This window comes from Spironucleus salmonicida, chromosome 5 (genome assembly GCF_000497125.1).
Source record: "Spironucleus salmonicida strain ATCC 50377 chromosome 5, whole genome shotgun sequence".
Lineage (NCBI taxonomy): Eukaryota > Fornicata > Diplomonadida > Hexamitidae > Spironucleus > Spironucleus salmonicida.
In genome coordinates, this window is record NC_090600.1 from 1,517,728 (window position 1) to 1,543,148 (window position 25,421).

Below are 25,421 nucleotides of genomic sequence, written 5' to 3' on the forward strand. Positions count from 1 at the left end.
TATAAGTAAAAGTTTTACTCAACAGAAAATGCACTCCCAAATGCTAAAGTCTAAATCCGCATCAATCAGAGAATAACGAGTATCTATTGTTCTATTTAAAACTCCATCATTTACTTGCTCTATTTTATCAATTATGTTAGATGTAAAATAATGAGAAAAAATATTAATATTGCTAAGGAGGCTAATACTTTTTGTGCAAGCGAAATTGTAAATGTCCTACCTAGGATCATTAATCATATATACAAGAATTTGTAGACATACATAAAATGATTTAGAGTACGTTAGAAACATATCATTAACTCCATTCTTAATTTACTATTCTGTCACTTTTTTGAATAACGTACTAGCATGTTTCTTACCAGAATTAGGTTATTATCTGAAATCATTGTTAAGTTATATAGCCAATATTGTGAAATAGGTAACATATTTTTTCATAATATCCATAACGTCAATTTTATTAGCACTTTAAAAGATGTATTCTCTAATAGCTTGGGTAATATGAAACCAATTTAGTTAACGCAAACCTATACAAGGAGGTTATATCTTGTCAATTATACCTAGTTAAACTAAACTAATGAATTCATTTTGATCTGCTGATTCATTTTAAAATAATGAATGTACGTCTAAAATATAGAAACTAGCATCCTCAGAGAACATTCCAGGAAATATTGATAATGTAGATAACACATGGCATTATGTTTATGATAACCCAGATAATAGTTTTCCTAAACCAGGTGACAGTTTCTCTAATCTAACTGTTGAATGCCCTAATGATCTGAGTGTTTGTAATGGCTAAACACCATAAAGTTTTGAATTTTAGCATACTAGTCGTAATACTTGCGGTAACCCTGCACAAAGCCTTGAAATCTCCCTACCTTCTTCTAAACTAACACCTAACTACCCTATAACTAATATAGCACCCTCGTCTTCTGAGAGTGGGGGAACTGATAACTCTAACGAATTAACAGCAGGGCCTTAATATTCTAGTTAAAGTTAAGACCTTGATGTAAGGATAATATAACAATCTATACCAGCCGGAATTATCTGCTCAATATATTAACAGTTTCCTACATTTTCGAGTATCAACACAAATGGTGAAGTTTCTGCAGCTACATTTTTAAATATATTAAGTAATATTTCTGTATTGGTTGATATGTTTTCTTTCTAATCTATAATTCCTTCCTTCATTATCGCTGATATATTATTTTTAGCGTGCTCACTAGGGTTAAGTAAATGTGAAACTAGTTATTTATTTACAAATGTTAAATCTTATTCTGGCTTCATACTTCTGATAAGTTAAACTAAAATATCATCAATTTTTTTAAACTTTTCGTTAACTCCTTTTAAATTTGCTTAAAAGGCTTTTCTTTATATAGGAAACTGTGCTTTGTCACTGATAATTATTTATTTTAGATGTTCCGCTAGTTTCGATTTTCCTACTGATACTAAGCCAAATAAAATTATTAATTTAGTTGGAGGCTCATCATTAGCTAAAAATTGTATACATTGTGCTATTATATCCTTTCTGATATTAAAGCTTAATTCATTGTTAATCGCCTTCTAACTAAAGAATGGCCTGCCTTCTTACATTCGCTACACAATAGTGTCAGTCGTCATTTTTGTTATTCCTCCATCACGCCTAAAGAAAGCTGCTTCATGTTACTTTGTAGTAAAATATACTGGGGCAGTACCAGGATGTATTGTCGCAACTATTACAACCATTTAAAAAATTTCTTATGACTCTTTGTTTACTAGCTCCCATGGTTTTATTCTTGATAGAGTGTATATTTCACTTTCATAATCATCTGGTAGAGTTACATTAATAAAATGAACCTCAGATAGATCTGCATCAACTTGTGGAATAAATTATGCGACAGCTGCATCTATAGATAATCTTATTGAATCACGAATTTTACTATCTGTTAATATTCCCTTAACGCGGGAATCATCTTCGATACCAAACCAAAGCTATCCACCGTGAGAATTCAAAAAGGCATTTAGATATTCACGGGAATATCTACCAATAACATCTGGGAATCTTTTAACATCTTATATACCTTTAAATTCTATTAAATTGTTTTCTTCGACTGGTAAAATTTCATTATAAACAAGCTGATTTGGCAATGGTATTATCATTATGAATCTGTAAATTTGTATATAATTATATATAATATTCCTTTGATATAATTTACAAAATACTATATATCATTAATTCTAATTATTAATACTATTCCTACTTTATTTCCTTTTAAATTTTATAAAAACTTGACGATTATAGTTTTACCATAACTAGTATTATTTATTCGACAATATATTAAAATTATAAATTGCTTTACATGATTTCTTTTGTTTGAAATAAGGAATTACTGTATCTCAAATGTTGTAAATATTTTTAATATAAATTATATTTTATTGTATTGTATTTTGAGCAGTTAAAACAAATTTTATTAAATTATATATGAAAATTATATCACTTGTCATAATATTAGAGTAATAATCTTATTTACTCTAACACTCCAGGATTTGGTTGATCTTTACTTAACTCTTAGATAAAATAGTCATATAATTAAGAAATCTTATTAGAACATTTATTGTCTAATAACACTTTACTTTCTTTGCTTTACTCGCATTCTAATAGTTCTTATGCTTTTTCAAAGAATTCCTTATTAAGGTCGTTAGGAAATTCTGTTCTTGTAGTTAATATTTATTCTTTTTATATAACATCTAATTATTTGCAATTTGTATCTGTGTCTAATATTATTTCTTCTTTTTAATTAATTTTATCTTATACAATAATTTCAGTAATCTAGCACTCGCTACTAAATTAAAGTACATGAACATGCCCACTGGTTATTCCACCTTAAGATCCATAGTATCCACCAGGAAATCTAATAGCAGTCAATACCAATGCAATGAATTAAGTAGTTTATTATAAAATAATGCAAAAATATATAGGCTCGTATAAATCAATTTTAATTAGGGTTTCGAGCTATTAACTTTTTAAATATAAACATTTATCAGCTTTTTTAAAAAGTAAATTAAAATAAGGCGACGTAATAATTATATTTTTAAGTATTTAAGGCCCTGGGATAAAAACATCAGTATCGAATCGCCATTCTGAGATTTATTAATACTATGATGAAAAAAGATCACCACTACTTTTAGAAGCTACAATATCTGGAGTATCAATAGAAATATTCATTAATTTTTATAATTGGGTTTGCTATATTATTTTAAGATCACCGTTATATATTTTTATTTTCATATCAGATATAATAATTTCTTATTATTAAGAATCAAATTTCATCGGGACCCCTTGTAAACATGATTCAGAAAATGAAATAGGTATAACTTATTTCACTTCCATTTATTATTATTTTATATGATACTATTTAATAGAATTAAAATATAAAAATGGCAGATATATATTCTGATGATGCATTAGAGTTCATCTAAAGCCAAGTGGTTGACCTATAATCTAAAAATACAGATTTATTCACATAATCATTAAAAAAGGACAAAACTATTATTGATTTACAAAATACCATTAGTGTTTTAAAGACGGATCAAAAATAATAAAAAATTCTGATTGAAACATATAAGAAATAGTTCATTTCCCTAGGAATCTGCAATTTTGATAAAGATGGATTAATCGATCTGTAAAAATACTAAGACGAAAATATAGATATTAACCAGAGACTTTTAGACCTTTAAATTAAATATGATAATTTAGTAATTGAGCATAGAAATACATTGGAAACTATAACACGTACCACTGATACCTTAAGTAATAAAGAATTACAATACTAGGATGAGGTTTTTATGCTCACAAATTAAGTTTGCGATTTGGAATAGAACCTTTCTGAAATTAAGATTGAGCTTCAGTTGGCAAATACGCTAATCGATAGTTAAATGGACCAAATCCAAACCATCAAGACTAAGAAACAAACCCTAAAAACTGAAATGAATCAAATAACTATATCATTTAACAATAATAAGTTGGCTTTGAGCTCCTTAATAGATACCTTATCTGAAGTTCAGTTTAATATAGACGATATAAGAAATTCTGTAATTAATATAAAATTTTATTTGCAAACTTAGCTGTCTTAGTTTGATCAGTATTTCAGCTCATAATTTTAGGAACTAGCAACATTAAGTGGTAAGTTCGTGATAAATTTTTTTAACAAAGGTCAATAAATAAAATTAGAAAAAGATAACTTAATAATGAAAAATGAAGCTCTTTAAGAGTATATCGAAGAGCTCAAAACCTCTAATTCTGACCTTAATCGGCTTAAAAATTGCGAAAAATAAGCGAATTAATAAATAGAAAATCTGAAAATCGAAATTATCGCGTAGGATCAAGTATTTAAACTCGAATAATAAGAATTTGAACGAATTATCAGCAAATAAATTACTGAATTAAAAGATTTACGAGATACAGAAGTCCTTTAACAGTAATTATACTAGAAGTTAACTGCTGAAAATTTAATTTTATAATAAGAGCAAGAAAAATCTGAACGTATAGCAATAGCTAAAACACAAGAGAACTAGGTGCTGAATTAGAAGTTTACCAACTAAATTTCTGCATTAAAAGGGCTCTTTAACACTTAGTCTATAACCTTAAACGAGAAAAATAGACAGCTAGACCAGTAGATTAAGTTAAGCAAAATTACAATATCTAACCAGCGCAACTAAATTTAGGCAGCCGCAAACTATAACTTGAACTAAAAATCAAGAAATTACGAATTTCAGGGAACGTAAACGGAAAATAACGAAGAACGGGATGTCATAAATTCCGAGCTTTCAGTGTCTGTGGAAAAGTTCAAAATATTTACTAGTGATAATTTTAAGAATCTGCTCCTTGAAATTGACACTGAACAATTACTTGGATGCTATAATCTTGAAAAGTCGTTTTTATAAGCAGTTTTAGACATCAAGGTTTAACACGGGTAGATTGATACAACAATGGCAAAACATATCATTTATCAGAGGGAAAATACCAAATTAGCTTAAAGTGGGAACGATAATTATACTAGTTTGTTGAGTATTTAGAAGCAGTTCATGAAAGGAGAATAGGCATCGAAACTGATATAGCTTGATTTTAGTGAATTGATGAAACAAAAAAGTTTTACGAAAGCATAGTTATAACTGATAAAGCTTATATTTAGTAATGTAGAAGAGTACATGCGGGATTATATTTAAGATCTTAATAGGTAGATTTTGTCGCTTACAAACGAACTTAGGTTTCATGAAATATTAGCAGATAAAGATAAATTAAAAAAAGTCAATTAAGTATGTAAAATATTTCAAGAACAGGATATTCCAAAAACTATTTTATAATATAGAAAGACTATAGATGCGTTACGGTTAGAAATAATTATGATGAAGTCGCACCAGTGAAAAAAAATATCATTCAATTCTTTATTAAATATAATCTTTAATATCTTTAAGTTATTGCTTTAGTGTATCGCATTATAATTACATATGCTGGTTATTTTCACCTAATTATAGAAGAATACTATGAAGCTGACCTTCCATTTAAAATTCTATATCGTAATAAATATTATATATTAGTTAAGAATTAATTTGATTTTAATAAGAGTTGAAAAATGATTGACTGTCATCTCTATGAATGCTGAAAATTAGATAACATACTAATCAATATCAGTTATATCATATGAAAGTGATATTTTTAGTATCCTAATTTGATAAATAAAATATTATATTATATCATTCATTATGTTGTTTGGAATAGATTTTTCTATTTAAATACATATTTAGGTTCTATTTATTCCTGCTTAAAGTTAAACATAACTTGTTTTTAGATTTAATTAGCGTACTAACATTTCACAGTTAGGATCTCCTTTGGTTAATTTTATTATTTTCTAAATGATTATTTTGGATTTTAGCATGAATTATTAAGCTTAGATTTTGTTTATATCCAATCTAGCTAATTTTAACTAATTGGTAAATTTTATTTTACACCCTCTTTAAAATATTAATGAAATTCATTAGTTTCTGCTATTAATGCTAAATTAAATAATAATTTATTTCTTAAAAGCTGTTGATAATTTCTTTAATTTCCTTATAGCATTTTTTCTGTTTTACAATTTTCATATTATTTCCATTTATCTATTGTTATTTACCTACGTTACAGCATTTATTAGATGTGATCGAATATATTTTTAAACTATGATTCATCTAGCATTATTCCAAATTCATTAAATATGTTTGTAAATGTTTCTTACGCTGAAATAATACCTTAATGTTATTAAGACTTTTTGCCTTTACTAATTAAAAATTCGTTGTAATTTTTGATTTCCTCGTTCCATTAGTTCTCAATAATAGACTAATCTGTAATTTTACAACCATATAGATCTACTAACATATTATTTTTAAAATACCAGTCATTAATTTATATGATGTTGTTATTTTAATCAATATATTATCCTAGGGAATTTTTTCGCAAAGGTATTTGTTTACCATTTATATAAAGCTTACCATCTACGTCTACAACATTATTAATTGTAATTTTATCACTTTAAATAATATTTAATGCAACTTGTTATCCGATTAAGTCTGCTATTTCCGCTATAAAGAAATTATCTATTCCATCAGTAACCTATATTTATATATTTCTAGTTAATAGCTGTTCTTACGCTTTTAATAGAGCATATTTACTAATATCAAGGGTTTTTTCGTCTTCTAAAAATTATTTGAATTCATTATATTCCGCATCACATTAAGGACGCAGTTAACGCTAGTTAGATTTATTAGAAGATTAAGTTGAACTATTTATTTAGTTTTATTTTTAACTATTAACATTAATAATAGATAATTCAAATGAATTTTTATTACGCAGTGCACTATTTTATTATGGTATTAACTTTTATGAACTTTATTTACTAGCATACTTTTTATTATTTATTTCGGTGCTTTTGATGTCTCGTTTTTACAATATTTTTTCTTGTATTTACAATTTTTAAAGTAATATCCTAATTTATTCTGATTCTGGTAACAATTTTAATTTTTCAACAAAAGAATCATTAAATGATCCTGAGAATTAGCTACTATTATTAACTGGCTACAACTACCCACTATTATTATTTATTGCTTCTAAAATCTATTAATTTTCAATAACCATTTTTTAAAATTCCATATTTATTATATTTTCATCATATCCATCGCTCTTATTGTCTATTTCTTGGTCGAGTCCATCTTTAAATACTGTTTTTTTAGCTGACTTACTTTCCATTTATTATTTAAATTTTGATTCCATAATTTATTTTTGATTACCTTTATTCTCATCTTATAGTCTTTAATAATTCACCTAATAAGCTTCACCTTCTTATCTCAACCTATCAATTATCGCATCCTTCTCTTAAACTTCACTCTCTAGTTAAAGCCGTCTAATTTAATTTTCTTCACGCAGTTTTAACTCTTTCATATATGATTTTTCAATTTATTCTTTAACCATTATGAGTCTTTAAATTTCTTCTTCTAAATCTTCAATCCTATCACCTTATGTTTTCCGTGGGTTAATTTTAGATGAATTTTAACTATCAAAATCTGTCTTAAAAAGCATTGTTATGCGTCGTTTTTGATGCATTTGTTCTCTTAAAACAATAATTTCTTTACGAAGCTTAATTTTTTCATCTATCGAAAGCTTCTAAAGTTTTGTCATAATTTTCTACATATCTACGTTTTCTTACGACGCAATAACTAAAGCTAGACCAAAAGAGTCAGCTAAATTGATCAAGTCTCCTAAATTTTAGGACAATTTACTTTCTATTTTAGGAATCAGAAATTCAATCTATTATGCCAGTTCTTCATTAAAAAGTGTTTGCTATAATTTCAAAATTTTGGCGATTTATGTTTAGAAAATTGGAAAAACATCTTTTGGTATAAGATGATCAGTAGTAGGATTGCAATTGAGATCTTATTCAAAAAGAACAAATAATTTGCGTTTAGCAAAAAGTTATTATTGTGTGTTAGAAATTTATTTTAGCGAAGAATTTAAAAAGTTTGAAATTTTTTGACTAAATACAGTGAAAGTTGGCTATAATATATATTTTATTGATTACGTGATATTAAGATGTGTTTAAGAAGATTAAAGCGTAGATAAAGAGAGATCATATTTTTCGATTTCATCTGTCATTAGTTTCAGAATATATAGCATTATATAAAATAATGGGATATATTAAGTATAGCAATATTTCTAATATTAATATTATGTAGCTTCTATATTGAATAATTTTTAATAATCCCTAATATTTCCATTCCTTAATGTCTAATAATCCGTATGATCCCTACTATAATTAGTATTAGTCTTATCAGAACACATACTAGACTATTAACACTAATTATTAATATTCACAAAGCTATAGCATGAATCGTCCAGTCTATTCCAAATCTGGGGAGAGACCTTCTCGCTAATATATTGGAATGGGCGATTTTGTTGTTTCTGATGAAGAAGAAGCAATCCGAGTTCATGTTGATAAAGAAAAAGATTTCTCTATTTCATCTGATGTTAAGTCAGATACTCCTATACATGAGTATACTGATTAGGAGTATGATAGAGACTCTTTTAAATATATTCAAGCTTTCAAAGAAGACAACACGATTCGTGTGGTTAAGAGAGTACGTATTAATGATAGCATTAAAAATTTTGAAATTGCAATTGGAAATGATAATTATTTATTTTGGGCTCAGAAATACAATGAAAAATTTGGGTTAGGTGAGGCAACTCTCACCAAAAGAAGAGGAAGACCCAAAAAGGATTCTGTCCTTAATCTTTTAAATGCATGCAAGAAAGATTCAGATAAGTGAAAAATATTTTACGTTCATTTCTTAATAAGCCAATACCCAACAATAGATATTGCTACGACTAAAGTCAGTATCAATGATATTACTAAATAAATTATACCATTATCAACAGTTTCCTTACCAAAGAATGTACTCCATAATACAAACAATGATATTAAAATAATCCAAAATCCAATAAATGGAGCTTATCTGGCTGGAACTGAAGCTGTTTAAAACTTAACATCCTCTACACATATTGGCTCTTTTGTCACACCACATAACTATCTATCATTTCCATTAAATGTAAACGGAGTTTTTTCATAAATTTGTACTAAGTCATTGGGGTTTTCAACCTAATAAATTAAACCTTAATTTGTTTATCTAACAAAATCAGGTTAAACCCCTGTAGCTCGATAAATTTCTTATTGCACCTCTAATTAAGATGAGATTTTAGGATGGCCGAAAACTAAAAATTCATAAAATGTTTTAGATTTTATATTGTAAAATTCTTCCTATTACGATTTTGTAGCATTTAAAACAGATGGTATATATTTATCTTATATATTTTATATAGGTTGTTATATTTTAAATGGTTAGTTTTGTTAATTTGGAATATATTCAGGAGCATGGTGTGTCACTTAGGTTTAGTATTAAAGTTGTTAATTATTTGTATTTTGATTTATTTATGGTTAATATAATACGGGCTGTTACATATGTTGTTAATTAAACTGAGGTGGTTATTATTAGTATTATTATTGATATTAAATTTACTGCTAGACTGGTTATTAAATTTATGGTTAATATTATTAAAATGTTTATGGTTATGGTGCATAATTTAGCTATGAAAACTAGACTTATGGATATTAATCTTATTACACAATTTGTTATTGTACTTATGGAACGTACGATGGTTCATACTGAGATTAAGAAGGCATCAGTCTCATTTATTATTATCCATTTGATTAAACATTATATTAGGCTGGTTATTAGGTTAAAATATGAGGTGTATTTGTATGATTTCCTGGTGTTCTAGCAGGTAACATTTTCAAATTTTAACTATATATAAAATACGATATATAAATATTATTATTAACAAAATGAAACGAAACAAAGTAGAGCTATACTGTTCTATACATGCATTATAAAGGTCAATTGCGGCAACAAAACTAGCATGTGCATATGATATGGATATACCACGAAAAAATAATACAATACTTACGGATTAATCATATCAACGGTTAACTAAATTTAAATGGTTAGATGATGAAATTTTATGCTAATTTACATAAAATTATTCTACACTGTCATCACATTTTTTCAGGTTAGTGTAAAATTAGAATTTTCCATCTGCTCTTAGATGGTTTAATGCATAAACATAGTATTTCAATAAAAACTATTTTAATATTATTATTAATTAATCTAATAGCCATTGGTATGGTGTACATGTCAACTTATAGTTTAAAATTGTATTGGTTAGTGATTCAATAGGAGATGGACAAAATTGTATTAGTGCATTACGAGCTTTTATTAATGAAAATTATTATTAAATTATTATTAATTTTAATAACTTTGATGCATATTAAGTTTTACTACGAAATGGTAACATTAAATATGTTAAAGATTACCCATATTAGATAAAAGGAAAAATTATATAATAATCACTTGAGATTATAGATTTAGAGTGTAGTTCAGATGAATAAGAGATTTAAGATTAAGATGAGAGTTCATATAGATGTTAAAATAACTTATAGAATAAGATCGATTATTAAATTACCTATACATAGGATTCTGAAATAGAGAATCAGATTTATTTCAATTTACCACAAATAATAAACTTTATGAAATCTTAAAATGATATTTCTTAGCAAATAATTAATTTATCATGTTAACTTAAAAATCTTTAAATTAGTAGTAATAATCATATCATAGACTTTATTTATATTCCATAATTAGAGTTCAAATTATAGCAGTTAATTGAAGCAAACTTCTCGAATTCAGAGCTATACTTTCTAAAGCTATGTTTTTATGCATGTTATATGCCAGTTTAAGATAACGGATTTGATTGTGGTGTGTATACTATTGCATTTATTTTATTTTGCAATTAAGGTAATGATGAAATTTGCGGTCAAAACTCATCAACATGGCGAAAAAAGATTATATAGATTTTAACAAATTGAATATTTTTAATTTTATTAATTATATTATAATTATATTAGGATTAAAATATTTTAATGCAATTAAGTAAATTAGTGTCAACACTGCGCATTTTTAATTTATCGACGTCTGAAAAAGCTAAAACATAGCAATAAAGTAATTTTAACCTGTCAAAACTATAAGACTCTAAAATATTACCAAATGAGATAATTATAAATTAGAATATGGAGATTTATCTTGATTATATGATACTATTCTTCAATCGTAAGATGAACACTATTACAAAAAGTGTTTTTTTAGATAAAAACTGTAGCAATGATACAAATTTTTCAGAATTTTCTAAATTTTAAATTATTTGTTTGGATTAATAATTATCAATCAATTATTAGCACGATTTAACTTAGTGGCAAGGTCTTGTTTATCTCCTTTAGACATCTAAAAATGATAATAGAGGCTACATTATACTTATTTTAACTTTTAAAACTTTTATACGAGATAACAAAAATTCTATTCAAGACCATCCCGATTTGATTAAAAATACGATAGACTTAATAGTTTTTGCAGCAAAATTTATTGTTGCTTGGGAGTCAGAGTTTGTCTAATAAACCTGTATAACATAATTAAACAACTTATTAATTTTCTGATATTTTTATTATTATACATTTAATATATAGTCTTTCCTTTTCTGAAATATGCACGCCTCTGGTAGAATCTTTTAATACAAAACACAGTCATAACTTTTTGCTCACGCTTGGTCACTACGCGAAGATTAATAAATGCGTCTAGCTATATGCTCGTGTGATTTGGAACACAAAAACTTTGTTGAAGTAATCTAATTTAATAAATAGTCCCAGCAACTTTTAAAACTTGACTCATTTAATCTACAATTTCCAGTTACTAAAGCAATGTTCTATCCTAATTACTAAACGAGTAACTAAGACTTACTAATTTGTGCAAATGATATGCTGCGAATTTTCTCAATAAACTAGGATTAGCGTAAGCAGAAACTGACATAGAAATCATTTCTTCGTCATGAAAAGCGGCGTTAAGCACCAGTTACTGCATTTGACTGGTCAACGATCCAGCCTCATCTTGTGATTTAGTCATCTTATGATACCGCGATTTCACTCTGGGATATTAACCGAGAGGAACTTGAGTTCACATTTCAAGCACATGAGAAATCTATAAATGATGTTTCATTTTCACCTGCTGATCCTTCTATATTTGCTTCTTGTGCGTCAGATGGTACTGTTCGTGTTTTTGATAGGCGAAAGATAGAAATTTCATAATAAATAACTTAATTAGATAATCAAGCACTGCGAGTCTAATTCAATAAATTCGACCCGCATTAACTGGCGATTATCAGTAATAACAATAATCAAATACATATATACGATTTACGAAATGTCTAGCATGTTTTAAACTTAGAAAAGCATGAAAAAGAGGTAAACGGCATAGCTTGGAACCCAACTTGTGCTAATCAACTTTTAAGCGTTGGTGAGGATGGTAATGCACTAATTTGGGAGGGGGGAAAAGCAATCATGGGTTACAACTGTGGTGAACCAGCGGACAATTGTGGGTGGAGCGAGTTAAATAAGGAGTGGTGCAGCTTGATTCATGGGGATATTCTAGAAATTTTACATGTATGATGATCATGATGATTATTTAAAACATCAAGCAGGAATTGATTGATAGTAATTATTTATGTGCTGTAAAAAACTTAGTAAATAGAGAGAAATAAAAACCATTGACAGGATTAACAGTATAAATAATAATATTTTTAAAGTTAAATAACATGTAATATAAATTTTTAAAATATACTTAATACATTTCTTAGAGGATAATGATAAATTTAAAGTATGATTTATAGTTATATATAATATTTTCTGATCAGAATAACTTAAAATGGGAGCTTAAGATTCCTAAACCTAATAATCTCAACCCCTAAGCAGCATTGACATTACTTTGTTGAAACTTAAGAAGGTCAGAGATCTCTTAAAATAAGAAGTCAAGCTATAGTCAATTCTCATAGCTCAGTTAGATCAATAAGTGGTGTAATCAGTTCCAACTGATTTGGATAAAGCATAAATCTTAATTGTTCGTAAGAAAATTCAGTAAAAAATTGAAACAACATTTACAAATATGACCATTGAGATAGAAAAATAAGTATTTAAAGTCGAAAACTTCATTCGCCAAAATCAGACTATTGAAATATTAAATAGTTTAAGTGATGAACTCAAAAAGTATGATTATGATGAAATGGTTTTAGAGTTGCAAGAAATTAAGTAAAGCTTAGAATTTAATGATTTAACAATTTAGAATATAAACTAGGTGCTAGAAGATTAAAATATATCTTTGGATTTAGCTTTTGAGATTGATAGTTACAAAAATTCGACGTGTTAGTAGGATTTTAATAGTCAACAAATTGATTAAGTAGTGATGTGATAGGCTCAATCATAATTTTTTGTAACCATACAGAAGTGATGGATCTCTTTCATTAACTTATTATTCGGCTTGAGGTTGTAAAGAAAAATTTGAAGGTTAAATAAGGGCATTCTCTGCATTAACTTTGCAAACTCCATCTGCTATCGATAAACTTAATGATTGGTTTGGGTCATTGTTTATTGTAAAACTAATCGAAAAGGTCTTATTAGGGCCTGGAATAATCTACACTGTTCCTGTTGCCCCAACTTGCATATTAATAGTAGAATCTTATGAGAACTGGACTCGTGATTAGTTTGTTTCAGTTCGTTTCTCACTAATATGTGATTATTCTTCTGACTAATTGTCCGAATAATCAGAATAATTATTGTAACCATCTGATGAGTAATTTTCGGACATTTTAATATATTGCTATCGGTTTATTATAATATTATAATATATTTTATGATTATACTTAGATATAAATTTTATATATAATTATTAATATTTATTTTTCTTTAAAATGGACTCTGATCTACTTCCACCAATACCTGATTAAATGAGCGATTCTGTTGATGATAATACTGTTAATTTATTTAGTAACAAAAATTCAAAAAAGGATGATCAAACCTATATCGAATTTGAGAATAAAGGAAATCGACTTTCTCCTCATAAAATTCCAGAAACACTTTTTGATTTAATTAATGATGATAGTGAAACTGTAATTCCAACTGAAGCCAAATAGACGAAATTTTGCTTAATGGAATATAATGAGGAAGTTCATGGTAGCTATTGTGGTGAAGAAAATAATGTAGTTGAAAATGCTTATTAAGGTCTTTATGATTAAAATACTATTATAATGACAATTAGAACCAAGTTTTTATAGACTATGATAGATATTGACGAAAATATTAAAACCGTAAACGATAAATTAGATGATTTTGATGAATCAAGTGCAGAATAAGTTTAAATTGAGGATAATATTGATAGTAACATGAATATAGGAGATGCAAGGGTGATGATTAAAAATTAATTAAAAAATAATTTAATTATAGAAAGTTTAAAGTTACAAAACATTAACGTAAATATGATATTATAGTCTATAAATTTACTAGAATTATAAGAAATTCTTGTTCTATATAATATTTTGAAGACATAAAACAACGATTCTTATAATTTACTTAAAAAATTATTAAATAATCTATAGTGATATATTTATATAATATTATAAATACTGTATAAATTTAATGTCAGATCCAGAAGAGCTGAAGCCAATGGCATATCAATAGTAAACTCCAAGTACAAAATCAAGAGCACTTGTCTAACACTAATAGTACTTATAAAAGTTGTCGGAGAAATCTAGAGCACTAAAACAGCAAAGAGAAGCAGAAGAGTAAACTAAGGAGAAGTAATTAGAAAAATAATTTTCTGTTTACAATAGCGGGGCTAATAGAAAATTAATTGATAAGGAATAAAAGGTTAAGAATATTAAAAAATGGGATGAGACAGCTAACTTGAACACTGCTATTTAACCTGTCTACGCTGTACAGTAAAATATATCTCCTACAGTCTAGAACTAATATGGTTAGGAAAACTACGAAGATACACTTATAGATTTAGCAAATTAGTATAAGATTTAAGACCAGTAAACTGGCATAGGCACATTAAAATAATAGGAGATATATTCTGATTAAAACAATCAAAATAATTATTAAGATTAGAGTTTCATTGACTAGAAGACTCTAAACTAACACCAATTTCAGCCTGACAAAGACCAAAATTAACCAGATTAACACTATTAGTAAGTGAACGACTAAACCTTGGCCCCGAAAGCGTCACTTTTTACTCTAGACAATTTAGGAAATGAAATTTCTTTGGAATAGGCTATGCACAACCCACCAAATGCGTTTGCACCAATGCAGCAACCAGAGGAACAGAAAAGCCATTTTGATGCCAATTTAGACGACACTGAGTTCGGGATCACGAAGGAAATCAACGAATCTGATGATAATTTGGCGCAAACTGGTGACCTGAACGCATTCCCGGACTTGGCAGACGACAAACAAAAGCCAGAGGACAACTACGCGCAGTCGTTCAAAATGCTATCTCTAGCAAACCAGCAAGATTACGATTACAGGCTTTCGCCGGCGCAAATACCAGAGACACTCTTTATGCTGCTTAACGCTATGGACTAGCTCCCAGATAGCAATTTTGGTGGAACAGGAGAGGTTGAGCCCAAAACGCAGACGCAAATGATTCTATGCGATGAAGAAGAATAAATTGAGGGGGATTATGTGGGTGAGTGCAAAATTGAAAATATGGCTGAAGATGGTTAGTTGGGAGTCGAAAATGCAGATAAAGAAGTTATTTTGGATGAGAAAAACGAAATTATATTTTAGAATTAGGGTGTTGACATTATTTAAGAGTAGGAGGACCTGGAGGGCAATCAAACTAGTTTGCAGAAAAAATAACATAATTTGTCGAAAATTAAGAAACTCCCAAAACCCGCAAGATAAAATAGCTAGGCAACAATTTATTAGTAGGAAGCTGATAACAATTTATTAAGTTTGAATCAGCATACATAAAATGATATTAATAGATGCGAGTAATTGTATGAGTCGTTAAAAGGTAACGGTATTGAAATAATATCACTAGTTTAGCAAATGCAGGTTATGTCACCTAAAGAAAAATAAGAAGTACTTTTTGTGCTAAAAGATGCTTAATTAGGAGAATAATCAGGACTTTAATCACTAAAAGTATCAATTGATTACTCAAAATAAATTTAGTAATATTAGTCTAACTTATCAAATCATGTGGAAGAACCACGAAGACTATTATCAGCTAAACGCCCATTATCTGGCGAAAGAGTTAAAAATAGAGTTCCATCTGCTACACCTAAGCCATTATTACATTAAGGTGAGCATTAAATTACTGGACTCCCTACTCAGCTGCCAAAAATTATGAAAATTAATGATTAGAGTAGAAATTTAGATGATTCTTTGAAGATTTCATTATCAACAAGTTAATTGCAGACCATGAAATCAATTAAATAGTAAGAAACTTTAAGCTTACTCAATGTTATCATTATAGAGATTTTAAATGTTTACCCAATTTAAGATGCAATGGGTACAATTGTTCCTAATCTACTATCTGCAGATAAAAATCCGGTTTATATCGTTCATAAAAGTATTTAAGATAAATAAGAAGTACAAAAACAAGAAAATTAGAGAATAATAATTGAGTAAATACCTCAAAATAGTAATCCGTTCTTTATATTTACTCTATATAATGAAAAAATGAAATATGTGTTATCTTAAGATTAACGCAAAGGAAGAATGAGAGTAGGATTGCCAAAAGATTTTAAAGCAAAAATTTGGTAGATTAATATTCCTTCAACAAAACCATTCGAGGATGTAATATTGGACTACTGTATAACAAGAAGATTTAGATACTAAAGTAGTTGCATTTTAGAATGTATTAGTTATTTGCCTATTAGTTTGAATTAAATTACACCGGATAATTCTCTTGTATTTAAAAAACCAACCATATCTATTGTTTCTAAGACGCCTAGACTGGGTACCCCTAAATTAGAAAAAAGTATCAGATTAAGAAAATCCAAAGATTAAATTGAAATTGATATTCTTAGCAACTATGGTGGCAATTAATCTGGTTTAAATTCTATTTTACTATTTGATTCTTAAGGGCACTAAATTCTTTTACCTAATGATGATGTTAGTATTAGCTCAACAGATAGACCGGAAGCTATATTGAATTTATTTCTATACTAAAATTTAGGGAACTAAGATTCAAGAAAATAATGGACTACTGCGAATACAGTCACCTCTTCTATTATTATTACTTCTTCATAGCATTTGCGTGTTACTGCAATGAAAATTTTAAATTACAATTGCCCAAAAGAGCAAACCAAGTGTACAAAAGATATACAGATTAAGTTCAATAATGAAGTAGTTAAAAATTCAGAATTAGGTTAGTTTAACAATAAATTAGACTAAATTGACTTTATTTTGTTGCGATAGGATATGGATTTGTAAGATATATTAGAAAAGTTAATTTATCAAAACTAAGATACTTAATAACCAGTTACTTACTAAACCCCATAGTTATCGAAGTAAGAAACACCACTTACTAAAAAACTAACACCAAATTCGTTAAAATTGCAAAACAATGGATTTTTAGTTGAAGATTACTCAACTTTTAGCATTACTTTACTACTTTTAGACACATTCAGTTACAATTCAACTGGCTATTCTATAGGTGATATTTAGCTATAAACTCAAAATAAAAATTTTCTTCAAGTTAACATGGTATAACCATCTGGCCAAGATTTTGAATTTTTCAGTCGTGGTGAGAAAGTTGAACAGAATTAAACTACAATAATTGGTTAAAACCTTTCATAACCATTGCTTTTTGCCTAAAGACTGAATGGAAAGCAGAGAAATACACTATGCAAAGCTACTTTATGGTTCAAACACGACTAAACCGATACCATAACACACTTAATGATTAACAATTTCGCATAATCACTGGACAACACGTTGAGACAGTTTTTAATTTTTGTCAATGGTGTAATATAGTAGCCATTTCCTGGTGTGATATTACCACAATGTGTATTTAGTCCTGATATGACAAATGAATATTTATAATAGTACACTGGATTCTCAGAATAAGGAAATATAACTCAAATTCAGTAAAATTTTATTCAGGATGTGTGTGTTTATACTCCTATTTTAATTAAGCAGGGTATCTCTAAAGCATCATAAGAATTGTAGCGACATGCATAACAATCAGGCAACTTTTATGAATTCATTCAGTCAAAATTTTAACCAGTTGAAATTAGGTTATCTAGAGGAAATAATCAAATACAACTTATTCATTAGAAAATAAATAGTGAAAATTTAACGTATATAACTTCTTATTAACCTTAAGGCAATACGTTATAAATTGATATACTATCATACTATCGTGAAACTAAATAGGTTGGAGTCTCGCTTATTTAATTATTTTAAAATGGCAAAGATTAGATTAATTTCTAAAAGTATTCTGCATAGATTTATTCCAACCTTATGACGTCTTAAATTTTTATCAACGAATCTACAATTTCTGACTCATAAAATCCGGCATATGAATTATTATAGAATAAACCCTGGATTGTAATCATGAAAAATATAAGTGGTTAATACATCCAAGGTTACTCTAGTTGTGCTAGTATTAGCACATTATATATCACATTTCCAGATAAATAAGAGATTAGTGGAATATCATTAATTTCAGATAATATAGCAGAAATTTGTATATCTTTTGACGGAAAATTATTATTTGAGGGATTATTATCAGATAATGGTAATATATAATAAATTTCGTTTAGTAAGCATAAGCTATTAGGAGATTAATTATTGATTCAGTGAAATATAAATATCACTATAATATCCAAAGTGTAAAGTGTTTAATGAAACTAATTACAAAAGCTGCTATAAGTACCAAAATCCAAAATACTTAACTTTTTAGAGCATCTGCGATGACAAGCCAATTTTCCGTTAATGTAGGCTAACTTAGCTTATATTTAGGTGTATTTTCTATACCACTTGCTAACAGTCTATTATTATAGTTAGAATAGCGTAAATTCTTAGCTTCTCTCATCTCTGGTGGTTATGACCCGAAAAATTTATTTAATACATCATAATCTATTTACATTATTCCAAAAAAGTTTAAATATCGCTTTTGTTAAATTTTCTCTTCAATATGTTACACTGAAGGTTTAATTAACTATATAATTGATGAGATATAAAATGACTTTAATTCACCAAGATTTGAAGCCTTTTTATATAAAGTGCGAACATTAGTGGTGTTAATATGAACTTATGTTACAGTATTATCAAACAATTATTATATTCTATGTGAAACTTTTTATGCATTAACCCAGATATCTTCCTCTCTAAAATCATCTATAGATTTACTTTTATAAAGATTTTAGTAAATAATATTTACCTATGTACCTTTTACAATGCTTTAGAAACTTAGTATACACTCTAACAACTCATTTTTAGAAGCGTATACTTTTTGAAATGCTTCATAGTTAAGAATCAGCCGCCATTCATTAATAAATAACAAGATTTAATCTAAACTAGAAATAATCATTGTATTTATCTTAAAATAAACCTTATCTGGGGTGTCAAATTTTTATTTTCCATTGTTGCTTACAGCATAAGCTCTCTTTAATCTATATATATAATTTTCTAAAAATGCTGTAATTTACTCAAAAAATAAACTAAAAATTTAATTTCCTACATTATTTTTCATTAATAAATTCATATTTTTGATTAATTATAAAAATATTGGTAATTTTACTATATGTCGAAAATGTTGCATTTAAATCAGTAAATAAAAAGCTGCCTATCGCATGTAATAATCCATAGCATCAGAATTATCTTTATTTGAAGATAAGAAAATTTCTAGAATAGCATTTCTATTGCTGGAGTAAAGGTTGGCTTAAAACTGTTAACATTCTTATATTTCCATATTCTCTATATTTTAATTTACGCATCTGCATTAATTACATTAGCATATTTCAATATCATTCAGAATAGTTTAAATGCATAGAATATTTACAAATTCTTTGCTTTTGACAATTACAACTTTTCTCACGCCATTACCAGTGGAAATACATTACAGTCCTTAAGAATTTAAATCATCTCCATTCCATTTACTCCAATTTTCTAAAATTTAGAGTGCACCATTTCGATAGCTTTTCAACTCAAAATTATCAGACCTAACACTGAAACGTGCATTTTTGGAACATTCTATTAGAAGCTAAATAAAATCTCCGAATAAAGAGGATGATACACAACCTGCATAAATCGAGTGAAAATAAGAAGTTGAATCCGCTAATGGTGCAGTAAAATGCTGAGATGAGTAATTTTAGTGAAGAATTAATTGGGAATGAAATTATGATGATGGTGAAAAGAATAAAATTGATTCTTTTATAAAAGATTTGGGAGGTGAAGTCAGCAAATTAGGAACTTTGTAGAAATATCCTTATGGGGCGAAGAAGGAATTAATAAGCTATTTAGTAATTTATTCAAAATTGGATTGTTTATAAAAATGTGGTGCTAAGTATCTATCCATATTTTAATGTAATAATGAGGAAGCAAATTCTGTCATTATTTTAAATTTTTCACCAATTGATTCAATAATTATATAATACCTAATATTAAAAAATTAAAATATAATATATGAAAAATTATTAGTATCAAATTTTGTAAATATTTTGCGTAATTGATTGCATAAGTAAACTTTAAATATAATATAACAAAATAATAAATTATAGATTAAAATTTAAATATCTAAAAGGATTATAAATAAGATATATTACCTGATTGCGAAATTGAATGAATAGGGACATGGCGAAAGCAATAAACTTGTTAAAGTCAATTGATGTCAAAGATATCCCATCATTATCAGAAATTTATGTGTAATCTCACTAGGTTAGAGGACGATTTTTTATTCCGAATCTAACTCATACTCATGGGAAAACGAAAAAAAGTAATTCAACGTTATCTAAGGTAAATGATAGGGAATAATAACGTACATAAACATAAATAGTAAAACCTGTAATTTAATCAGATCCTAAATTTGATGTTCCATTGTATGATTAGGTTTTTGAAATGGATAATATGGAGCAGTAGAACAATGTAATTAACGAAGAGCTACGATTGCTTAAAAGCTTATAGGACAAGTATAAGGTATTAAAAAATAAATTACGAACAAATATTATAGAACTAAAGGCTATACGAATGACAGTTGATGGAGCAAACGCACAATTGGATAAAATGTAAATTAAAATAGATCTTATAGAGTCATAAGTTTATATTTTTCAAGATGAATATATGCTAGAGTTACAAAAATAAGAGAATTCTATAGATGTTGATTCTAATGTTGAATCATTACCGTAATAATTTCTTACCACTTTAGATTAGTTAGAAGGAAAAATTACTACTTCTACTAAGTCACTTACAGATACACATTAATAATTAAAAAGATACAGGCATAAAAGAAAACATGAGAACTAAAATAACAATAAATAAAAATAATGAGTTCTTTCACAATACCATGGAGCTATCTTTTTCTCTAATAATATCCTCAAGTGTTCTAGTTGGAGCCCTAGCTCTAGAAAAATAAGTATCGCAAATATAATTATCATAACCTAACAATATCTTTTGTGAGTGAGTAAGTACCTAAGTTTATGAATGAGAAGCTAAATCTAATTCGAGCGCTAACTATTATGCTAAAATAGGACGTATAGATTGTTCAAATTCAATACGTTTATTAAAATGGCTTTATACTGAGGTTTTATCTTTCAAATCTTTAATAGCCTAAGGTAAATTATAAAGGGAATTGTAAGAGATAGGTGCTGATAAATCTGTTGGATGTGTAAAAGGAACCTACATTTAGAGGTTAAAAAGTAAAATATGATAATATCATATAATATTAATATTCAGTGAATGCACTCTTCGAAATTTTTTAGATCAGTGCATAATTCGGATATACCTTGATAAAGTCGTATTACACTTGGCAACTATACTATATTATATCGATCACAAATATCTTGATTTTCTACACAATAAATTTAGCTAAAAATAATATGTTTGTATTCATTTTGAAAAGATAAATTATTGTATAATGAGTTAAAATTTTCGCAACCAATACACCACGAAGGTGCAAACTTTATTAATAAGATCTTATTTTAAACGTCTTCTATTTACATATCATGATACCTAGAGAAATCTAGAACAATAGATAGAGTAATTAACATTTTAACTATATATTTAATATTAATTATTAATTATTATTTATTAATGCGTGCTACATAGTTTATTTCAAAGCCTTCTGCTAAATAAATATAACAGCTGATAGCTGCATAGAATGCAAAATTTATGATAATGGCATAACATGGACCTTTATCATTTTCCTTACAAGAAATTCCATAAGTAGATACAACAACCCCAATTGAAGAACTTATGGAACTATTAAAACGTAAACGTTCTTTTAAGATAATTTTAGGTTCACCTCACCAGTGTACTTGTCCTCAAGGTAAGTAAGATTGTTTTTGCGAACATATAGCATTCTTAAATATCCGAAAATTTAAAATTCCAATCAAAGATTAACTATGCTTTTAGACATCTTGGACTGATTTAGAGCTGGATAGAATTCTATAATGTAAATTTTTGAAATAATCTAGTCAAAAGACGAAAAAACTTGTTAAAGATGAATCTATACACGAAACGACAAGGTTCACGCCCAGAAATGAGATAACAGAAGAGACATATTGTGCAATATGCTTAGAAAATATTGATTCTGATGATCCCGCGACTCTCCCATTTTGTGGGACTTGTGGAAATTCACTACATGAAAGATGTCTCTACATATATTTAGCAAATGCGAAATAATAGAAAACTAAAGAAACTTGTATTTACTGTCGTTAAGAGTGGAAAGATGGCAGAGATAAAATTTATCAAGGAGGAAAAGCTCAAAAAAATTCTACAAATGCTATAAGTAAAATTGACACAAATAATCTAGATTAATGTTGTTGCTGCCATTCTAAACTTGGAAAGCACTATGCACTAAAATAATTTTCAGCAGATAAATTTTGCTACCAGTGTTTATGCTAGCTTGAAAAAGGGACATATGTAATAAACAAACGCAATTTGATCCTTAAAAGGCTGCAAGTTAAACCTTTACAAACACATAGAGCTTAAATTGTTTAAAATTTCTACAATAGAGAAATTACTGCTTTAGATTATGATCTTTTATTAAGGCTTGATGATTAAAAAACTGACTAGCGTGCAATGCAGCTTAAACTGCCAACTTTTCTAGTTCCTTTTATTTTTAAGGAGAATGTTTCTGGCCAATAATTTGAATGTTAGCTCTGCTAAAATGCAGAAGTTAACCCATATAACCTGCTTTCAGTTGACTCGCTTACAGACATAGATAATTTAGACCTAGATTTAAATAAGCTTCATGACTGTTTGAAGGAGTAAGAAGTTCGTGTTTCTGTTTAACTTATTGAATCATACTTAGCTAACAACACATAATTCTTCCTTCCTTGTGGTTAGCATGCCGTGCATGGATTCTGTGCACTCGTTTGTGCTGCAGAAAAAACAGTTTTCAGATAGGGTGAGCAATATTTAGGTTCAAAAATTCTTTCTGACTATTGTGAGATTTGCAAAATTCCTTATTTGAAAGAGTGGCTACGTGAGGCTAGACTTTAAAGAGCGGTAAGTCAGAATGGGGGTAAACGGGAGCCGATAGTACTAGAGAAGACTGGGAAAAAGACTGTAACTCCACGAAACAGGGAACCAGCTTTTAACCTCGACCAGGGAGTGGATTTATTAGGGTGTATTTAAGTTAATAACGTTTAAACCATTAATAGGAAGTGAATTTGATATTTTTATGTAATTATTTAACGATATATAAAATGGAGAGACTTCCATAGATTTAAATCTCGCATTGCCGCTTCCAACGTGCACTGCAGTCGCAAATTTAAATCTAAAAAGCTAATAAAATAACAGATTTACCGTTATTTTTTCCTGAAATTAAAGACGAACATCAGGCAATTTAGTAAATTTCAGTTAAATCTGAAAAAGTCAAACGGAAAGGTTGCAATTTAAAGATATGCTCTTCTTCATTCTTTCAGTCACAGGTATCTAGGTTTAATGTGAAAAATGACACTCCTGGGCCGTACGCATTATCGCGGGAAATTAATGGCACAAAAATATAATTTTCAAAACAGGCTAGGTTTTAAAAAATATAAAATAGCGTAGATTATCCACTATTTGATCTTTAACGTGACCAAATCAGCCATGTGCTATATAAAGCTGGAGTTAAGAAGTGGAAAAAAGAACTCAGTTTATGGACAGATATTATACTAAAGAATATTGATAATTAAGAAAAAGAATAGTAAATAGTTTATTTTTAGTCTGATGATAAATTGGAATTAGAGTGACAAGCGAATAACATTATTACTATATAATATTGTTAGTTACGAGTAAGATAAATGACTTTACCACGAAATTTAGATATTATTGAAACTAAGAGTCTAAATTATGTGGAGAATGGTATCTCATTTGAGATATTAATTCGTACTAATTAGGCTCTTAAACATAAATCAACAATGTAATAATACTGCGCAGATGCATTTTAAGATATTAAATATTTTGATACTGTGGTTGAATTAAAAAATAAAAATTATCGACTAATCTTTAATAAGTTTAACCTAGTATAACGACACTACTTATTAGTAAGTATTGATTTCTGTCATTAGAAAGAAATCTTAACTTAGTTATCATTTGAGGCATTAGCTGAAGCCATTTAAATTACAAATTTCTATGCATTTTATAACGGTGGTTAAAAATCAGGATCATCTTAACCAAGGTAACATTTTTAACTCGTAGAATTAGATAAGATTCCAATAGAAAATTTAATTATAAATGATAAACTAAGATATTTAGATGATTTATAGTGCTTTGTGGAGACTTTTCCTGTTTGTGATAGTATGTCATTATACAAAGCATACATTAATCTAATTAAAAAGTGTCGCATATAACTATCAGAGCCTATTATATCAGATGATATTGCACATAACTATTTTGATGTATCTAAACTTCCTACTTATCACCAAATTTATACATAAGAAGAGGACCAATCCACACTGACTTAGCTTACAATAGATGACTATAGTTTAATAATCGCTAATGGTTATATGATTATGTTCAAGCGGAGTTAAGATAATTTTATTAATTCAATATCATTAACAGGGTAGATATTTGTTTAAGATGAATAATCAGCATAGTTACTTATGTAAACAGGTATTCTAAATACTTTTAGAACTTGTATACCTACGGAATGATTTTAATTTAAGTTCAATTTTATATAATAAAGTAGATTTTTTATTTAAAGTATGATTTTGTATAATATTATTATATTAATATACACCTATAAAACTAATTCCGTTCCACGAATTTTTA

General features: G+C 27.7%; 20 protein-coding genes across 20 annotated transcripts; 12 read left to right on the plus strand and 8 right to left on the minus strand. All coding sequences in view use genetic code 6, as the record gives it.

Annotated features, from left to right (window-relative positions):
- Positions 1–18: 18 nt before the first annotated feature.
- On the minus strand, positions 19–2,136 carry SS50377_25480 (AAA-4 domain protein; the record flags this gene model as incomplete). Its single annotated transcript, XM_067909312.1, has 1 exon — positions 19–2,136. The coding sequence occupies one exon, from the start codon at positions 2,134–2,136 to the stop codon at positions 19–21; it is 2,118 nt and encodes a 705-aa protein (XP_067764133.1).
- Positions 2,137–2,470: 334 nt separating this feature from the next.
- On the minus strand, positions 2,471–3,265 carry SS50377_25481 (uncharacterized protein; the record flags this gene model as incomplete). Its single annotated transcript, XM_067909313.1, has 1 exon — positions 2,471–3,265. One exon carries the CDS (start codon positions 3,263–3,265, stop codon positions 2,471–2,473), a length of 795 nt encoding a protein of 264 aa, XP_067764134.1.
- A 149-nt stretch (positions 3,266–3,414) lies between these two features.
- On the plus strand, positions 3,415–5,400 carry SS50377_25482 (uncharacterized protein; the record flags this gene model as incomplete). Its single annotated transcript, XM_067909314.1, has 1 exon — positions 3,415–5,400. One exon carries the CDS (start codon positions 3,415–3,417, stop codon positions 5,398–5,400), a length of 1,986 nt encoding a protein of 661 aa, XP_067764135.1.
- Positions 5,401–5,734: 334 nt separating this feature from the next.
- Positions 5,735–8,179, minus strand: SS50377_25483 (uncharacterized protein; the record flags this gene model as incomplete). The annotated part of the gene is made up of 1 exon (XM_067909315.1): positions 5,735–8,179. The coding sequence occupies one exon, from the start codon at positions 8,177–8,179 to the stop codon at positions 5,735–5,737; it is 2,445 nt and encodes an 814-aa protein (XP_067764136.1).
- Positions 8,180–8,388: 209 nt separating this feature from the next.
- SS50377_25484 (uncharacterized protein) lies at positions 8,389–8,829 on the plus strand (the record flags this gene model as incomplete). Its single annotated transcript, XM_067909316.1, has 1 exon — positions 8,389–8,829. The coding sequence occupies one exon, from the start codon at positions 8,389–8,391 to the stop codon at positions 8,827–8,829; it is 441 nt and encodes a 146-aa protein (XP_067764137.1).
- Positions 8,830–8,843: 14 nt separating this feature from the next.
- SS50377_25485 (Transmembrane domain-containing protein) lies at positions 8,844–9,848 on the minus strand (the record flags this gene model as incomplete). The annotated part of the gene is made up of 1 exon (XM_067909317.1): positions 8,844–9,848. The coding sequence occupies one exon, from the start codon at positions 9,846–9,848 to the stop codon at positions 8,844–8,846; it is 1,005 nt and encodes a 334-aa protein (XP_067764138.1).
- A 54-nt stretch (positions 9,849–9,902) lies between these two features.
- On the plus strand, positions 9,903–10,982 carry SS50377_25486 (Ulp1 protease family protein; the record flags this gene model as incomplete). The annotated part of the gene is made up of 1 exon (XM_067909318.1): positions 9,903–10,982. The coding sequence occupies one exon, from the start codon at positions 9,903–9,905 to the stop codon at positions 10,980–10,982; it is 1,080 nt and encodes a 359-aa protein (XP_067764139.1).
- A 54-nt stretch (positions 10,983–11,036) lies between these two features.
- Positions 11,037–11,603, plus strand: SS50377_25487 (uncharacterized protein; the record flags this gene model as incomplete). The annotated part of the gene is made up of 1 exon (XM_067909319.1): positions 11,037–11,603. The coding sequence occupies one exon, from the start codon at positions 11,037–11,039 to the stop codon at positions 11,601–11,603; it is 567 nt and encodes a 188-aa protein (XP_067764140.1).
- A 132-nt stretch (positions 11,604–11,735) lies between these two features.
- Positions 11,736–12,608, plus strand: SS50377_25488 (WD40 repeat protein; the record flags this gene model as incomplete). Its single annotated transcript, XM_067909320.1, has 1 exon — positions 11,736–12,608. One exon carries the CDS (start codon positions 11,736–11,738, stop codon positions 12,606–12,608), a length of 873 nt encoding a protein of 290 aa, XP_067764141.1.
- Positions 12,609–12,864: 256 nt separating this feature from the next.
- On the plus strand, positions 12,865–13,404 carry SS50377_25489 (uncharacterized protein; the record flags this gene model as incomplete). Its single annotated transcript, XM_067909321.1, has 1 exon — positions 12,865–13,404. One exon carries the CDS (start codon positions 12,865–12,867, stop codon positions 13,402–13,404), a length of 540 nt encoding a protein of 179 aa, XP_067764142.1.
- Positions 13,405–13,413: 9 nt separating this feature from the next.
- On the minus strand, positions 13,414–13,800 carry SS50377_25490 (uncharacterized protein; the record flags this gene model as incomplete). Its single annotated transcript, XM_067909322.1, has 1 exon — positions 13,414–13,800. One exon carries the CDS (start codon positions 13,798–13,800, stop codon positions 13,414–13,416), a length of 387 nt encoding a protein of 128 aa, XP_067764143.1.
- A 139-nt stretch (positions 13,801–13,939) lies between these two features.
- SS50377_25491 (uncharacterized protein) lies at positions 13,940–14,590 on the plus strand (the record flags this gene model as incomplete). The annotated part of the gene is made up of 1 exon (XM_067909323.1): positions 13,940–14,590. The coding sequence occupies one exon, from the start codon at positions 13,940–13,942 to the stop codon at positions 14,588–14,590; it is 651 nt and encodes a 216-aa protein (XP_067764144.1).
- A 37-nt stretch (positions 14,591–14,627) lies between these two features.
- Positions 14,628–18,806, plus strand: SS50377_25492 (uncharacterized protein; the record flags this gene model as incomplete). Its single annotated transcript, XM_067909324.1, has 1 exon — positions 14,628–18,806. One exon carries the CDS (start codon positions 14,628–14,630, stop codon positions 18,804–18,806), a length of 4,179 nt encoding a protein of 1,392 aa, XP_067764145.1.
- Positions 18,807–18,816: 10 nt separating this feature from the next.
- On the minus strand, positions 18,817–20,559 carry SS50377_25493 (uncharacterized protein; the record flags this gene model as incomplete). The annotated part of the gene is made up of 1 exon (XM_067909325.1): positions 18,817–20,559. The coding sequence occupies one exon, from the start codon at positions 20,557–20,559 to the stop codon at positions 18,817–18,819; it is 1,743 nt and encodes a 580-aa protein (XP_067764146.1).
- A 227-nt stretch (positions 20,560–20,786) lies between these two features.
- SS50377_25494 (uncharacterized protein) lies at positions 20,787–21,491 on the plus strand (the record flags this gene model as incomplete). The annotated part of the gene is made up of 1 exon (XM_067909326.1): positions 20,787–21,491. One exon carries the CDS (start codon positions 20,787–20,789, stop codon positions 21,489–21,491), a length of 705 nt encoding a protein of 234 aa, XP_067764147.1.
- Positions 21,492–21,497: 6 nt separating this feature from the next.
- On the minus strand, positions 21,498–21,845 carry SS50377_25495 (uncharacterized protein; the record flags this gene model as incomplete). The annotated part of the gene is made up of 1 exon (XM_067909327.1): positions 21,498–21,845. One exon carries the CDS (start codon positions 21,843–21,845, stop codon positions 21,498–21,500), a length of 348 nt encoding a protein of 115 aa, XP_067764148.1.
- Positions 21,846–21,892: 47 nt separating this feature from the next.
- SS50377_25496 (Thioredoxin domain-containing protein) lies at positions 21,893–22,210 on the minus strand (the record flags this gene model as incomplete). The annotated part of the gene is made up of 1 exon (XM_067909328.1): positions 21,893–22,210. One exon carries the CDS (start codon positions 22,208–22,210, stop codon positions 21,893–21,895), a length of 318 nt encoding a protein of 105 aa, XP_067764149.1.
- A 43-nt stretch (positions 22,211–22,253) lies between these two features.
- Positions 22,254–23,834, plus strand: SS50377_25497 (PHD-finger domain-containing protein; the record flags this gene model as incomplete). The annotated part of the gene is made up of 1 exon (XM_067909329.1): positions 22,254–23,834. One exon carries the CDS (start codon positions 22,254–22,256, stop codon positions 23,832–23,834), a length of 1,581 nt encoding a protein of 526 aa, XP_067764150.1.
- A 38-nt stretch (positions 23,835–23,872) lies between these two features.
- On the plus strand, positions 23,873–24,400 carry SS50377_25498 (uncharacterized protein; the record flags this gene model as incomplete). The annotated part of the gene is made up of 1 exon (XM_067909330.1): positions 23,873–24,400. The coding sequence occupies one exon, from the start codon at positions 23,873–23,875 to the stop codon at positions 24,398–24,400; it is 528 nt and encodes a 175-aa protein (XP_067764151.1).
- Positions 24,401–24,451: 51 nt separating this feature from the next.
- SS50377_25499 (ATP adenylyltransferase) lies at positions 24,452–25,303 on the plus strand (the record flags this gene model as incomplete). The annotated part of the gene is made up of 1 exon (XM_067909331.1): positions 24,452–25,303. The coding sequence occupies one exon, from the start codon at positions 24,452–24,454 to the stop codon at positions 25,301–25,303; it is 852 nt and encodes a 283-aa protein (XP_067764152.1).
- Between the last annotated feature and the right edge of the window lie 118 nt (positions 25,304–25,421).